Genomic DNA, 16,997 nt, shown 5'->3' with positions numbered 1-16,997 from the left:
CCAGTCGGCCCGGATGGGAGTCGGCCACCAGGAGTCGGTCGGCCCCTCCCACGGGCCCCACGCACCATTAATCAGTCTGACAGGTAGTGGCCACAGTAATCGCCCGCCAGACAGCGAAGCTGTCGCCACGACCTCATGACCGATCCTGCATCATTAGAGACACGACTACAGTAATCTGCAACTGGCAAGACCCGCCCACGGCGGACGCGGCCTATCGGCTCCGTACCGAGCCAGTCGGCAGGGCCCACCAGTCGGCGGGCCCCAGGAGTCGGCGGATAAGACGGCGGCCAGAGAGACTGATGGCTGGGCCCGCACCCAGCCGGATTACCATTGTACCCCTGGGGGGGGGTAGGCCTATATAAACCCCCAGGGCATCCATGCAAAGGGTTGGAATCCATTAGCACTAGACCAAATCATATAGGAAGGAGAGAGCTAGCCTTGCCTTCTCCTACCTCCAGGAAACAGCTCGAGGAGCAACCGTGTAAACGCTTTGCCACAGTGATCATGCGGAGACCCCGCAGAGCAGCAGTAGGGGTATTATCTCCCCGGAGAGCCCCGAAGCTGGGTAAGATTCGCCGGCGTGCATGCCTTCGCCTTATCCCGTTTTCAGGCACCGGCGATGTTCTACTCGCCCCCACCATGATAAGCCATCCTTTGGCATATGTCGCACCCAACCCCCGACACACGCATTTTAAAAATATGTTTGTGTCATTTCTAGAAAATGTTATTGCAATATTAAGGAAATATTTCCATACTTCAAAAAATATATTTCGTACCATTTGAAAGAAATGTATGTAACATTTAAAAATATTCATGCATTCCAAAAATATGTACACACAAATTTTTTAATGTTTATGTAGTTATACAAAAATGTTTATGCCACTAAAATATGTTCAACATGTATCTGAAAAGAGTTCAAAAAATGTATTTAAAAAATGTTCAACATGTATATGAAAAATATACAATGTGTATTAAAAATGTAGTTGTATGTTGAGAAAAAGAGAAAGGATAAATAGAAAAAAAGGAAAAAACGAAAGAAAAAACACGGAAAGCCGAAACCCAATAGGAAACCCTTAGTATGTGCGTTACTAGTGGCGTACAGAGGGCACGCCGCCTACCACATGAATGATACTAACTGCATGTTTTTTCTTGTTAGTGACGCGTGGACGACACGCCACTCATAGGCTTCCCTGCACCAGTGAACTTAGAAAGGTAGTGTTGCCCAAATAGGGGTCTTTCCAAACCTCGAAATTCTAAAAACACAGGGATAGAAAAAACATAGGATTTAAATGTTATTTTCATTTCAACCCTACATGATTTTGGTTGTTTGGTTACATCATAAAAAACCCAAATGATTATTTCAAATAAGTTTTAGTGGATGCTAGAAAGCTTATGGAAGGTAGTAGAAAATATCCTTAGGAAACTTTCTATAGGATTAAATTCTATGAATAATCATTTGTCGTCAGAATCACGATTTTGAACCGGATTGGACCTCGGATGGTAGGATCGCAAATAATAGAATCTTCACTATCAGGATCGTAGAAATGTAGATTCTATGAACCAAAATTGTAGAATCGGAGGGGCCTGTTTGGATCGTTTAGTCGTAGAATCGTATAACGGAATCGTGATTCTAACAACCTTAATCAAACAAACAACATAGAAAAAACTCCTAGGATTCCAATCCTATGAAATTCCTATAAAAATCTTTGAATCAAAGTTAGAGCTAGACTGGAAAACTTTTGGAGGTGGGACATTTTTGCCATCTCAGAAGTAGATGACATGGCTGGGCACTAGGTACGTACTTTAGTCAAAAAGGTAGCTAGTATGCAACGCTGGCATGCAAAGAATGCATAGACCGGCGGCGCACGTAAGTACCATGCAGAGCATACACAGTGAGAGCGCGCAGTTCCATGCATGCTTATCGTCCGAACGAGTGGTTTCACGTGATATGCGCATATGGGAAACCACTACCGATGGAGCAGACGCGCAAGTCGGCAAGGAATGATGGAAACGTCTGGAACCTACCCATGGATGCATGCATCTGTACGCTCTAGCCCGAGAGAGTCTAGCCAAGTGATATACCCCCTATACTCCAACTATTGGGAGTACCTTGTTTTCTATCAATAGGAATCGGAGAAGGAACACTTTTCCTTTTTTTTATTAAAAATGGAGCTACTCGTACAAGCTAGTAGGATAGTTGCATGTGCTTTTCTTTCTTTTGAGGCAAAATGGCACAGATGGGTTACGTTCCGGGCAGATGGTAGGTGCTCCTATATATATGGACAGTACAAAAGATCGTTTGTATACCTCTTGGAACCTACCAGAAGGCCAAGCAGCCAGCAGCAAGTGATCAATCAGTACTCTCGGCCGGGCGGGCATCGATGACAACCTGCTCCGGCGACTACCGCGGCAAGGCCATCGTCTCCGCCTCCCGCGTCGGCAACTTCCTCGAGCAGTCCGGCAACTGCCCGTACTCCAAGTACACACGCTAGCTCGCTCCTTAAATTATATTCCCTCCGTTCAAAATTAGTTGTCTCGGATATGAATGTATCTAGAACTAAAATATGTCTAAATACATCCATTTCTGCGACAAATAATTCCGAACGGGAGGGAGTACGTGCATGCATACAAGCTAACCCTGCGTGTGCGTTGTTCTAGGGGGGGGGGGGGGGTGCAAAAGGGTCTGGTTTTTCCCTTGCCCCTTGCAAGCTTTGTGGCGTCCTATGGCCATTAAAACTTCAGTAGCGGTGCATGCGGCAGGTTGGCCACCTCTCCTGTAGGGTGGCAACGTGGGCAACGCTAGACTCACGTAAGAAAGCTAATTAGGTTTACGTAACAGCCAACATGGAAGATTAGGATTGGTTTTTAAGGGAGGGTGGGGCTCACCTCCGAAAATCTTTTGTTGGCGAATACATGAAAGTTTTGCGTATCATTGCATTGATAGAAGAAAAAGAAGTGATGATTACATAGGTAGCCTCGCAAGCACACGCGAGAGGGCGTAAGCGAGAGCTACTAGGGCACATACAAAGGAAGGGGGGATGCGCAAGTCCCCACAGACGAATACTACGGCGGCGGGAGCAGGTTGCTGAGCCTTTTGGCTCCGGCGGCAGCCCAGCCGCGGGCATATCTTCCTTGATGTCGTTGACGAGGAGGGAGGTCGAGGGGGTCACGCCATTGAAGACGCAGGCGTTCCACGCCTTCCAAAGACGCCAGGCAGTGAGGATGATCAGCGAGGCCAGACCAGGTAGGGGTGGGTGTTTAGATTAGGCAGGGGGTGCTTAGATTACTTGCGCATGTTTCGTAAGCTTACATACGCTCTTCGTAGGTTTAGCATTTCCGGTGGTAACATGGGGGTGTTTCGTTCCTTGGTGGTTTACCTTTTTATTGTGTTCTCTTGCGCCAAGACCCTACGGTGCTTTGTGACTTGTTTCATAATTATTATTATTTTGAATAATTTGGATTGCTTTACCACATGTGTCCACTGGTACTTGGTCGTTATCTGATGATAGTGGAACTCGATCCAATCTGGATCGTATGAAAAAATATATTTCCATATGTATTGCATCGGCTCTATTGGAAGATGTGCATGTACCACATCACGCGGGACGGGGCCAAGACCTTCATGTATGGGTGACAGATCGGTCATAGGAGTAGTCCGGGATATACTTGTCTGCAAACTTTTGTGGTTTCCTAACTTGCGGGCTCGCCCCTTTCCCTGTGTAACACCGTGATTTTTTTCTGATATTTTAGAAAAATATTCTTTATGCAGGGCTTAAATGGTCGTATTTTTTATAATTTTGCTGGAAGTGACTATATATTTGCCCATATGTATCACCATGCTTTTTTGGACAAATTTTGGAAACTTGCAAGGCAAAAACTACAGAGGGATGGACATGAGTGTGGGTGCATGGTATCATAGCATTTCTCCTAGACAGCTCGTTAATAAATACAGCAGTGTGGAGTACCTATTTATCATTTAAATTAGCCCGCATACATATCTTGTTCTGCAGCGGGGATCTCTACGAGTTGGCGTGGAAAGGAGGAGGCATCACCATCTCATCATGTTTGCGTAGGCCTGAGGTGTTGCATGTGCCACCTTCCGAGGACGAAATGGCGACATGGCTCTACCCGATTATCACAGGTGGTGGTCAAGATCGTGTTGGTGACGACGACGATGTTGCCGAGCAGAGGTCGGATAATTGGGTGATAACATCGGAGGGCTCGAACAAGCTGTTGAAGGAGAAGAGCGGGAAGACAGTGAAACATAACATGGCAACGGTACTTATATGTCCTCTTCTTAATATGGAAGATAATATGTCTTTATTTTGAAAAATAACTGTTGTGTGACACAGGACACAACAAGCGACTCCACCGCAAGGAGGACGGCCAGCGGAGGAACACAGAGCCAAACAGAAAAGGTACTAGCTCCATCGTGACACTCTGATCCGGTTATTGATTACACATAGAAACGCATGTATATATGCGCAGAGACGAAGGTCCAAGATAAATAAGAGCTTAAAGACCCTGCAACATCTCGTTCCAGGATGCGACGACAAGGTACTATACTCACGTCGCCATGCCTCATATTCAGTTGATGAACTTGCACAAAAATATGCAAATACGAGTACGTACCGAGTTGTTGATCATGATCCACCGCCGGCATATTTCAGCGGTGTAGCCAAGCCTCGACGCTAGACCTGACCATCCGGTACATCAAGTCACTGCAGCGTCAAGTCCACGCGATGTCCGTCGCCGTCGGCGGCAGCATGACGCCGGCAGCGGCGGTTACAGCCATGGTGCCACCAGTGCCGGTCGCCGCCGCTGCTCCAGGTGTAATCCAAGTCCAGCCGGGGATGGTTCTTGGCTCGCCGCCTCCGATGATCCCGTTCACGCCCATTGTTCCTACAGTGATGATGCCCGCACCATTGGTGTGTCGAGCAACTCCAAGCGTAGCAGGTCACGGTGGTTGTCGTCATGGCAACGGTAACAACAGGCGCGTAAGAAAAGCTACTGCCAGCCAGCGAGGCTTAATATAGCCCAGCACGTTGGGAGTACCGGACACATAAACCAGGCAGCGACACTGGGCTGAGATCGATATTAGGACGAATTGGGCCTTTATTCGTCACGCGAGGGCCCATATCTGACTTTGAGTTCATCTTCTTCATCTTTTTTGCGGGAGGTTTTTTTTTGGAGGCTGAAAGGGTTCATCTTTCAGCCATGAAAGGGAGAGGATCATAAAGGAAGTGTTGTCTGGAACCCGTGTGTGGCTGTCGAATCCACCTCCACGCGTTTGTATCCCATGTTAATCTTAAACTTTAAATAAAGGGAAATAACTCGCTGAAATAAAGTGAAACATGTTTCCAAAAAATATTTGAAACATATGGCATTGTGTTTCATGGCGTGACCATGCTCGCTCTGCATAAAGGGAAAGTAGTATTTCATGGCGTGACCAAGAGCCAGCCAGACATTTTTGAGTCAGTCTCGATACGATACCTTGCAAATCTTCAGAAAATCACAGCATCACTGCATCATCATCGTCATCAATCCATGCGGCCAACAGGCAGGAGTATCACGAGGCAACCTCTGAGACTGAGAGACGGTGCCGAAACAGTGCGCTACAGGAGCTGGGTATTTTGCCGTCATGCATGCTTTTTTTTAAACTTTGGTCACTTTATTGGATCATATAACTGTTACATCGTCCACCAAACCTTTTACAATGAAAGCCGGCGGTTCCTCGACCCACAGTGAAGGGGACGGCCTCGCCAGCCTAGCTAAATCGTGAGATACAGAATTTGCCTCTCTAGGGCAATGGACAAAAGTGACCGAAGTGTATCCTATGATCAGGACCAAACAATCTGAATTAATCGCCGCCGTGCTTGAAGCCGTGAAGCCTTCATTATTCATAGTATTGATTACCTCGAGGCAGTCCGACTCAACCATAAGCTTGCTTATCCCCAGTTGCTGCGCCAATAGTAAGCCATGTCGTAATGCATATGCTTCCGCCGGCCCTGCATCTGCGACATGCTCCAGCTGTTCATTCGACGCCGCGACGAACCCACCCTTATGATCATAGGTTGCCGTCCTGCATGTTATTTCCATGCTACTCCTTCGGTTCTAATTTTTTATCTTACATTTGTCTAGATACAGATGTATCTAATACTAAAACGTGACTTGATACATCCGTATTTAGACGAATATAAGACAAGAATTTTGAGATGGAGGGAGTATTTTCTGAAGAAATACAAGATGTAGGTACACGTACAGTGCTGGCCACGCACACGAAACACGACGACGATGAGTTGACCCGAGGCGCCGCCGGTCGCTGTCCTCGCTGCCGCTGGGATCGGAGACAGACATCCCTGTAATGCGATGCATAAGCGAGGCACTTCCTTCAGAATTTCTCTCTCTCTCTCTCTCTCTCGTCTGGATCGTGTCAACCTCAGGAAGGTTTGCTCCCGTTTCGCACAAGCAAAGCCCTCGTTCCCCTTTTGTTTGCCATTGGTCGTTGTTGGGTTTTTTTTTTTTAGAAAAGGAGGAATCACCCCCGGCCTCTGCATCTGGATGATGCATGCGCCCATATTATTTATTAATTCACACAACCCTTATAAGGTAATACAACAGTAAGTCCGAGGCCACCATCTAGACGACACTTGTCGCTACTCCTATCCCCTTGATGAAGGTGTGCCGAATGTCCGGGCCAAATACCAAACAGACATCGCACAAAGGCCTAACATCTAACGCCGGATGCCCCATCCAAGCCACATAGGCGGGACTGGGTAACACTCCGGTCCGGCGCACTCTCAGTGAGTACCACACGCACACGCTGCAAAGGGCCGTCACCTCCGTCTTCCCTCGATCCATCCTCAAAGCATGTACTGACGTATCGACCTTGTCAGGCCACTCTGCCATCGACGCCACCACGACGCCAGACAACGTCGACCTCCTGCGCGTGTCCCTCGCCACACATCTGATGCCAAGTCTCCACTGCTCCATGCCGTTGAGAACCGCCGCCATGAATATGTAGAAAGAAACACCGCTCCACCGCAGATGCCATCCGCTGGTCCCTCGAGCCCGAGTGCATCTCCAAGAATGCCGCCCCCAAGGGGGTAACGACACATGAATGTCGCCGTCATCCGATCAACTGATCTAGGGTTTCCCCCGGATGTATTGGGTGGGGTTGGGAACTTCACCTCGATGATGCCTTCATGAAGGAAACGATGATAAGAGTATCGTCATCACCGGCTCCGGCCAATGACCGAAGACCAAGTTTTCACCCGGATCCGTTCCAAGAAATCCACCCGACAACATGTGAAATGTCTCGACCGTCTTCAAAGCCCCAGATCTAGCCGCCTAGATCCGGCGACCAACCACAACAGCAGTGCCACCATAGGAGCCCTGGCGCACCAGCCACTGCCTGAATGCGCCACCACTGGAGCCTGGGAGGAGGGCTCCCACCCCACCTCGCCAAACCGCGAGAGCCGCCGGGATGAATCCCGCACACTCATCACCGTCTCTGATCTGAACCATGGCCAAACCATGATATCGCCGATGCAGATCCGCCTTGGATATGGACTGCACCACGCCATGCCGCCGGGGGAAGCCTGAGCTTCACCAGCCACCACCTTCCAGGACCGCCGCCCCGGGATCCAGCCGCCGCCGACGGGACGCGCCGCCCATGCAGCAGGCCGGAGGAGCCCCCGATCCAGATCTGGACCGAGAAGCTCACCACGGCCTCCCCGCGCCAGCACGCCCCGCCTGGCCGCGAAGATCCAGCCGCCATGTCGGCCGTCGCGAGACCACAGCCGCATCCTCCGCCGTCCGAGGCCGCCGCCCCGGGATCCAGTCCTCGCTGGCCGCTGGAACGATCAACGCCATGAGGGCTGAGCCCATGACGTAGCCAACCAGCCATGCATCCGCCCAAGTTGGAGAACCACAACGTCATCCAATCTGGGTCGTGCCCAAATTTAGCAAACGCTGCAGCCCCAACCGCTCACCCCCGACGCAGCGGATGCCACGCCGCCGATAGCCGCCGCGCACGCCCCTCAAGCGGACGCCGCGCTCAGCCGCCGGTCGCTGGAGACCCATGGTCCCAACGCGCGCCGACATGCCTCCGGATCCGCTGCCCAACAGAGGCAAGAGGCCGTCACGAGAGGAAGCCCCCGCCGCCACCGTCGGCCGCGCAGACTTTGCCCGGCGGCGTCCTCCGGCGGCGGCGGCGGCGGCGGCGGCGGGGAGGAGGAAGGCCCGACTAGGCTAGGGTTGATGGCGGCGCCCGAGTCGCCCAGCGGTCGTTGTTGGTGGCGCACACACACCGTGGTGTTCATGTGATAGCGAGATGAGAAAAGGCCTTGTTCCACTTCCATCACACACAGTCTGCTGTAAATCTGGGCACCGGCTCCTGCTGTTTTGTGCTCTGTTGCTGCTTAATGTAGCTGCTGTTTTGGGCTATATAATAAATTGCTGCTTAATGCTGCTGCTGTTTTGTGTTGAATCTCTGCTTAATGCTGCCGAACTGCTGCTGCTGTTTTGTGCTGACCTCCTGCCTGCTGAATGAATGAATACTGCTGCTGCCGCTGTATGTTTTGTGCTGCTGCTGCTGCTGCTGCTGCTGAGCACAGGACTCCGAATCCTTCCACATACGCAACACACGGTCCCTGTTTTATTCACGCCGCACATGAGAGCTGCTCTGACAAGACAACCAAAACCCGGTCGCGGTCGCAATCTTTTATTGAAAATACGAGCCCCCGACGGACGCACTTTACAATAATTACCACCCCAATCACAAGAGATGGGCGAGCAAGCGGATAAACTACATCAAGTTCGTACAGCGCGTTACGTCGTCGCAATGCGTCGAAACGAGAATCACGAGAGCTCTTGTCACTCTTCTCCACGAATATCCTCGTGTCCTTTCTAGTACTCCCTCTGTAAACTAATATAATAGTGTTTAGATAACTAAAATAATGATCTAAATGTTTTTATATTAGTTTACGGAGGGAGTAGTATCTTGCAGCTAGCGTAAACCGTGTGAGAGTGGGAGATAGTAATTTCTGGCAAGCAGTATCACTATCACTCTTAGGAAAATGGCGTTCAGTGGGGGTGGTTACTTGATAACATTTTAATAAGACTTGTATGGCCGTACATGTTTACACGCAAATGGAACCTAACGGCTTAATGCTGAGGTTAGCGAGGGAGCGCGTGGTTCCAACTGCAGAGGGGGCAGATCATAGCAGACTTTCAGTTAACAGTCTTGCTAAGTCTTAGTCGACCGAAACTTTGTTAAGTCTCAGTCGATGCTATATCCGTGAGATCCTACATTAAGATTCGTAAAAAATAATTTGTTTTTTTTCTTTTCTCTCTTGCATATTATGTCACTTGACTGGGACTTGGTTAAATCGACTGAGATCTAGTCACCCCCTTTAGTTAAGTGCTTACAGAAGGATTTGAAACCTGTCTCAAAAAAAAAATTGAAACCAAGAATTTCCTTGGCATTTCCACACTGGATATTTACATTGTATACATATATGAAAGTTCCAATTGATCATCAGAAAAAGAAGAGAAAAACAGAGTAAAAAACAGTTTGGTGCCACTGCACTAACACAGACCTCGTTTCATCCTATACAGAATAGAGCTTTTCACAGCTAGCTCTCTTTAGTCTTAACCGCACTCCCTGCTTATTTCTGCAACGTTGGCACGCCTGCATGCATGGTGCCAAGTTCCTACTGTACTTCTTACCAACACACGTAGACCTCTTCATGACCTGACCACCATGGTTTCAAACCGTACGACATCACGAAGAAAATGCACGTAGGAACGCACGTACGTATGCTTGTTGTTGGCAATGGCGCTCTGCATGCCCTATAGCCTTGACATGGCCATGACTTGCTCCACCGGGTGCTCGTCCCGGCGCCCGCCGCCGACCGTCTTCGTCGTCGGCTTCCCCTTCGTCTTCTGCGCCGGCGGCGCCACTGCCACGGCCGGCACCAGCTTCCGGGCCTCCTCCCGTAGCTTCACCTTCTCGACCTTGCCCAGCGCGTTCCTCGGGAGGACGTCCCAGACCACCACCTTCTTGGGCACCATGAAGCGCGCCATGCGCTTGCGGCAGAAGGCCATCACGTCGTCCTCGCAGACCCCGGCCGCCTTGTCCTTCGCCACCACGAACGCGCACGGCGTCTCGCCCCAGTGCGCGTGCGGCATGGCCACCACCGCCGCGTCGGCCACGGCCGGGTGCCGGAACAGCGCCTCCTCCACCTCCTTGCTGCAGATGTTCTCGCCGCCGGAGATGATCACGTCCTTGGACCTGTCCTTGATCTCGATGTACCCGTCCGGGTGCACCACGCCGACGTCGCCTGTCATGAACCACCCGCCCCTGAACGCCTTCTCGTTCGCCTCCGGGTTGTTGAGGTACCCCTTCATGATGCTGCTGCCTCGGAGCACGATCTCCCCCATCGTCTTCCCGTCCCGCGGCACCCTGGCCATCGCGGCGTCGTCGGTGACGACGTCGGCGTCGGCGAGGGAGAGCACGCTGACGCCCTGCCGGGCCTTGAGGCGCGCGCGCTCCGAGATCGGCAGGTTGTCCCACTGGGCGCGCCACTCGCACGCCAGCGCGGGCCCCGTGGCCTCGGTGAGCCCGTAGGCGTGCGTGACGTTGAAGCCGATTTTCTCGACGCGCTCCAGCAGCGCGGCCGGCGGCGGGGCGCCGCCGGTGAGGACGTTGACGGGCTTGGCGAGCCGCGCGGTGGCGTCGCCGCCCTCGAGGAGGATGTTGAAGACGACGGGCGCGCAGCACATGTGGGTGACGCCGTAGCGGGCGATGGCGCGGTAGACCTCAGCGGGGCGGTTCTCGCGGATGCAGACGTTGACGCCGCCGCGCGCCGCCATGCCCCAGGTGAAGGTCCAGCCGTTGCAGTGGAACATGGGGAGCGTCCACAGATAGACCGGCTCGGTGCCCACCTCCCAGGACATGAGCAAACTGGTGGTGCTGAGGTAAGCGCCGCGGTGGCTGTAGACCACGCCCTTGGGCGCGGACGTGGTGCCGGACGTATAGTTCAGCGTGACCGCGTCCCACTCGTCCTGCAGCTCCGGGAGCTCGACCGTGGGATCACCATGCGCGACAAGCGCCTCGTACTCGAGCTCGCCGAGGCGGACGCCGGTGGGGCGGTCGAGGTCGTCGATGACGGCGACGAGCGGCACGGGCGCGCCGGCAGCGGCGATCAGCTGGAGCGCGTCGCTGGCGAGGCGCACGTAATCATAGTCAACGAAGAAGAGCTTGGCCTCGGCGTGGCGGAGGATGGCGGCAACGGCGGCGGCGTCGAGGCGGGTGTTGACGGTGTTGAGGACGGCGCCGGCCATGGGCACCGCGAAGTGCATCTCGTAGAGGGCCGGCACGTTGGGCGCGAGCACGGAGACGACGTCGTTCCTGCGGACGCCGAGGGTGAGGAGCAGGGTGGAGGCGAGGCGGCGGCAGCGCTCGTGGGTCTGGCTCCAGGTGAAGCGCACGCGGCCGTAGACGAGGGAGGCGCGGTCGCCGTAGACGGCATTGGCGCGCGGCAGGAAGCCCACCGGGCTGAGAGGCGCGTAGTTGGCCGCGAGCTTGGGGAGCTGGTCCATGTCTTCCGCGGCGACGAGTGTCAAAGTGGCCCGAAAACGGCTGTGTGTCCTGAAACGGGCAGGAGTGTCGGGCTGCTGGCTCCGTATGGGTGCTGGCTAGTGGCAGCAGACAGGAGTGGCCTTGTGGGCTGGAGCAGTAGGCGGTGTGGGGGAGGGAGTGATTCGGACAGTGGAGGGCTGGCGCTGTTTATATAGCTGTGGGAGCAAATGTGATTTGCGTTTGGGGGTGGTGCAGAGGCAGCGGCAGGACGGGGGCACGCGGTCCGGGGAGAAAAGAAAGGGAAATGGTTGGGGTCGGGGTCGGGGTTTGCGGGGAAAATGAAGTGAAGACATGGGCGCTTGACCACGGCTTTGACGAGCGAGCGACGATATTTCACACGCACGTCTCGCTCTTCCTTTTCCCGGGCCGGAACGCCGGAAGCCAGGCCACCCGAGACCGGACTGTGTGCTCTAGTGGGTGGTGAGCAGTGACCGGTCGATGCGGTGCGGCACACCGGGCTGGCTGGTGGCGGCACGATGGATCAGGTGACGTGGCACTCCTATATGTGGTTAGGGCATCTCCAACGCCGACCCTCGTACCACCCGCATATGTTCGGATCGTATTGTCCGGACACGGTTTGCCATCCAATGCGGGTCCGTATCAATCCGCCGATCAATCCGGACATACTTTTTTCGACAAACTGGAGACAGGCGTGGGAGACCTTGCGGGAATCCGGACAACAACCACGTAGGCCTCCATTTTCTCTCCTTCCTTCTTTCTCTCTTACTTTCGCCACTGCTCCATCATCCTGGACGTCACGCCACACCCATGCCAAAACTCTACGTCTACGTCACCTCCATCGTTTCAGCTGAGCTCCACCCCGCTTCTCCTCCGCCGCCGTTCAACCCCTCTCCTCCAACCGCCCCGTCAGGTACAATCCACAACTGCTAGACTCATCGTGCCCGGCAATTGTTCGATGATTTGCCGAGGCTAAAAAAGTTGTCCCTTCTTCTTTCAAACAATGGGATCTAGATACCTTGTGTGAGGTGATGACATGTTGTATGATAAAAACAACATGATCGTCGAGGATGAGGGTGAGGATGCCGACGTAGCTCTAGAATTTGAAAACATGGGTTTGTCAAACTTTCAGACCAGAATCCGGCCATATTTAAACCGTTTATTCAAATGCATCAACAAGTTTGGCATCGATGAGTAACTCACGAGCAGCTGGATGAAGATCTGATTGAGCATATGTGAAACGTTAAAGGGGACAACAATGTTGGAATGTATATTTAAACTTTCTAAAATTTGAACTACTGATGTATGCGGCTATTTGGACATGTGAACTTTCAAAAACAAAATTAGGAAGGCCGGATGGCAGCGTTGGATGGCGGCCTTCTGTATCTGTGTCCGTGGATTGACCCTCCTGTCTGTGAACAGATGCAGAAAAAATTGATCGGAGTTTAAGATGCCCTTAAGCTCTTCTTATTTTTTGAGATTGTTTAAGCTCTTTTAGGACATGCATTTTCTCGCAGCGAAAGCATGCGAGATTAAGTTCTGTCAGGCGGACCTGGTGCATTAATGTGTGAAGAGTTTTGTTTTACACAGTATGCACATATATGTTTATTTATATGCACATATACGTGGACTCTCTTTCTATGAGCACTCTCAAGACGGAGCTAGCAAATCATCGTGACAGTTGATTAGTCTTTGTGAGACCGACGTAATAATACCCTTTCTCCTTTTACAAAGTGGATAGCAACCAAGTCTAATCGGACTAGGTATTTTCTCGGTTATTTAGCTCTCCACTGTCTTGGAATACAGCAGTAAAAACCGAGGAAGCTTACCTTCAATTTGGCTGAAGTTCCCCGTATAGAAAAGAAAAATGTTGACCCGCCTAATCTACGTGGGATTGACAAACAGGCACACGACACGTACCACTACAAACGCGACCTCAAGTTTTTCTTTGTTTTAATACCTTTTTCGTGTGGGCAAAGTTTTGCTTATACTTGGGATTTGGGAATTACGTGAGACTGCAAGTCTCGTGGTCAAAGCCACTTCACAGGAATCCGCATGTCCGTCCACTCGACACTGTAGGCGAATTCGTCTGAAACCATGTATAGCTATTGGCATCTAGACCGACCTGCCAGGACTGTGTTCCCGTCGCGTGGTCAACTTCCGGGGTGTCCAGACGGCGCTTGACACACAGGCTCACTCGACGAATCGGGCCAAGCACACGCTGCACGAGGAGGATTTCATCAACAGCGCTGTCCCCGCCACTTCGGCGCCCGCCTTTGCCGAGAAGTAAGAGCATCTCCAACCGCCGCGCTAAACTAGCGCCGCGCTGCAAATTAGGCCGTTTTAGTGCGCGCGCAAAGCGGCGGGTTGCTCCAGCGGACGCGCAAAAACGGCACGCGCGCTATAACGGGTTGGGCGCGCGGTCGAAAACACTTAGCCGCGCGGTGTATTTCGGGCGCCAGCTACAGCGCGCGGCACACCCCAGCGCTCGCACCCGCACTTCCTCTCCCACTTCCACCCCCCCCCCCCCCCCCCCGTCCGGCCGCGCCGCCGCCGCCGCCCGCGCCCCCCGGCGACCGTTCAGGCTTCCCCGGCCTATCCCCGCGCGCCCGCGCTTCAGCATGATGATATCTGCATTCGACATTGTATTGTTCATGAACTATTTGTTGTGTTTATTGCATTTGTTGTACTGAACGATAAACTATTTGTTTGAGTTGTAATGATAACGAAATTGAACTATTTATTGTTGATTTATTTTGTTTGTTTGATCATTTTTGCTCATAATACATGTATATGTGGTTTGTGCGGCGCGTGGGCTGTATTTTTGCGCTCTGCTGGAGCGGCGCGCGCGTGCTGCATTATAGCGCGGCTGCTGGAGCCAGCGCAGGAGGGCGCGCTAAACCAGCCGAAGCGTGCGCGGCAAACAGGTTTTTTGCGCGCGGCGCTTAGCGCGGCTGTTGGACATGCTCTAAAGTACTACTCGCTCGAGCGTCCGCGGACAGCACCGGACAGCCTTTTACTGTATTTGGGTTGCCATACATTCACATACTTTAAATATGAATCATTAAATTCATGCACGTCGGTCATATGATAAAAATCGTCCCAATTCAACGGTTCATTTATACTTTCATCCGCTCCCTGCAACGCCAACGCTTCTCTCTCTTGCTGCCTCCATCACCGGTCCCTCCCAGCGATGTTCTCCGGCTTGCAGGATGAAGCCGAGGACAGGGCGCTGATGGACGAGGCGGACGCAACCTCTGTCATGGCGGTCGGGGACAGACTGGACGACATATAGGATGGCGAATCGGGACCGGTGGCAAGGATGGGGAGCAAGGGTGCCAGCCGGCAAGGGCTCAGACGCGGGAAAGGCTGGAGGGAGGCGAGAGGAGAGGAAGAGTTTGATGGATTTGATGCAATTTGTGGTGCGGTGGGCATGTCGGGTCCAATGTGGCAGACACGCCTAGTCATGCCCTTGCCTCCTCATATCCGCCCCATATTTGGACTGGATATGAGGGGTGCCTGTCAGCCAGGCATTTGAGGCGCCCGTCTGGATTGACTTTTTTAACAGGTTACGGACCAAGCCGTCTGCCCAGATGTTTGAGGCCGGATTGGAGTGCCCGGCTGTAGATGCTCTCAGACATTCCATGTTAAGAATTATTGTCCCTATAGGGTTATTAATCCATATTAAGAATTACCCTAGTTAATAGAACATTCCTAGTTTGTGTTTGAATGAATTTTTCTCGGATCAAAAAATGTTCTTCAACATCTATGCCTTCAAAAAAGGAAAGACGGTCAAACCCCAACGTGACCGGGTCCAACCACCAAAAGATTAATTCCAAATTTTCAATATGAAGACCGACTCTTAGGAAGTTGAGCAATACATTTAGCATGGTATCGACACAAAAACATCACTATTGTCATGTATGACCAATTATGATTCAAGCTTGGATATTCACCCCGAAGCCCGTGAACGAATACTCGAGAAGCACCACTAAATCAAAGTCATATTGTGTTCTCGCCACTTTCCATGATGTTGCTACATGCATGCACAGTCATGGCGATGCAACCCAAGTGGTGTGGTGACCGCTCGCACAAGCATACATTCAAGCCGCCAAAAGATTCAATCGCCACCAAAGGCTTAGAACAACGAAGACCGTCGACACACCACACGATGAACATTGACGAGGGGGAGTTCACGAGCACCACCAAAGCCCCAATTAGGGACATTCTGAAAATTCCACGTCATCCTCGCGAGTGACAATCGGTGACAGCGAAATCATCCACCGATTTGTCACTCGCGTGCGACAACCACGCGCCGCCTCTTGGTTTGTCGTTCTCGCGTGCGACAGTGAAATCATTCCGGTAGCATGCGAAGGGGTCTCGACCCCGTTGACGATATGAAATACGAAGAACCTCCAGCCTGTCTGTTGTGGGGAATTACGGCCACCAATGCCTCGCCACTAGAGGGCACCAGCTAAGACCAGAAATCCTACCATCACCGGCGCACAACCACCTCTTCAGCCACTAGTCGCCAACTCGCCATGTGACATCCCCGCCACCGCTGTCATCGACTAGCAATGTGGTTTTGCCCGGCCACTAGTCTCTAGCAGCGGCAAGGGAAAAGGAGGAAGGAAGGGTGGAGGCGGCAGGATTGGGGTTAGGGTTACAAAGAGTCCAATTAATTAGGGTTAATCCATGCCTTTTTAACTATGCGACGGTTGGCAATTCAGCGACCGTCTTGCTTAACGTTTACACACAACATTTGCAACTATATATAGACGTCATCAATAAATTATTTGCACTGTTGGTTCAATCACTTTTACTTACTTTTATCACCCACTATGGAACACAAACATGCGCCACGAGTAGCACTAACTAGCTTTGTTTTCGCAAAAGAAAAATAAAAAGAAGTGAAGTGAATTGAAGGGCAGGCGTCGATCGAATGGCACATTCCACATAGAGCAGCTGGATTGGACATCCTGATCCTGTGCAAGATATTTCTTTTGGCAGAATCGAGTAGTGATCATCATCAGAGCTCATAGTGTGGCACGGATTGCACGAGAAGGACCACACACACGGCTCAATCGCCTAGCTTTATTCCCGGGTTGCTCTCCGCACAGTGACCACCACCGACCAATGATACACGAGGCCCGGCGCCGGTTGCCGATCGATTCAGGACCAACACGATAGTGGATCGATCACCAACAAAGGAGAACGACGGCGACACGCCCGAGGCTCTCGTCCGGGTGATTGATCGATCGATCGTCGGCTGCCGCCGGCCTGTCTCCCATTTCTGCGCGGTGAAAGTGCAGGCGTGCGTATGGCTCCCGAGCTCCGGCGTTTGACACCTCCTCCCGGGCTCCGGCGTGGAAACTTCTTTGCCTGCCCGTAT

General features: G+C 52.2%; 2 protein-coding genes across 2 annotated transcripts; one reads left to right on the top strand and one right to left on the bottom strand.

The window, feature by feature from the left end:
* Positions 1 to 2,333: 2,333 nt before the first annotated feature.
* LOC123108297 (transcription factor PIF3-like) lies at positions 2,334 to 5,347 on the top strand. Its single transcript, XM_044530119.1, has 5 exons — positions 2,334 to 2,479; positions 4,011 to 4,278; positions 4,353 to 4,418; positions 4,489 to 4,557; positions 4,671 to 5,347. The coding sequence occupies exons 1-5, from the start codon at positions 2,382 to 2,384 to the stop codon at positions 5,034 to 5,036; spliced, it is 867 nt and encodes a 288-aa protein (XP_044386054.1). The 5' UTR covers positions 2,334 to 2,381; the 3' UTR covers positions 5,037 to 5,347.
* Positions 5,348 to 9,464: 4,117 nt separating this feature from the next.
* LOC123108296 (trans-cinnamate:CoA ligase, peroxisomal) lies at positions 9,465 to 11,752 on the bottom strand. Its single transcript, XM_044530118.1, has one exon. The coding sequence runs from the start codon at positions 11,605 to 11,607 to the stop codon at positions 9,856 to 9,858; it is 1,752 nt and encodes a 583-aa protein (XP_044386053.1). The 5' UTR covers positions 11,608 to 11,752; the 3' UTR covers positions 9,465 to 9,855.
* Positions 11,753 to 16,997: the final 5,245 nt, after the last annotated feature.

This window comes from Triticum aestivum, chromosome 5A (assembly GCF_018294505.1).
Source record: "Triticum aestivum cultivar Chinese Spring chromosome 5A, IWGSC CS RefSeq v2.1, whole genome shotgun sequence".
Classification (NCBI taxonomy): Eukaryota; Viridiplantae; Streptophyta; class Magnoliopsida; order Poales; family Poaceae; genus Triticum; species Triticum aestivum.
This window is presented reverse-complemented; position numbering and strand designations above follow the sequence as displayed.

Bases quoted from the DNA above. Each gene is read 5' to 3' on its own strand.
- LOC123108297 (XM_044530119.1), top strand. From the start codon at position 2,382: ATGACAACCTGCTCCGGCGACTACCGCGGCAAGGCCATCGTCTCCGCC. The intron at 4,419-4,488 runs GTACTAGCTCCA...ATATATGCGCAG, and splicing joins CACAGAGCCAAACAGAAAAG to AGACGAAGGTCCAAGATAAA. The intron at 4,558-4,670 runs GTACTATACTCA...GGCATATTTCAG, and splicing joins TTCCAGGATGCGACGACAAG to CGGTGTAGCCAAGCCTCGAC.
- LOC123108296 (XM_044530118.1), bottom strand. From the start codon at position 11,607: ATGGACCAGCTCCCCAAGCTCGCGGCCAACTACGCGCCTCTCAGCCCG.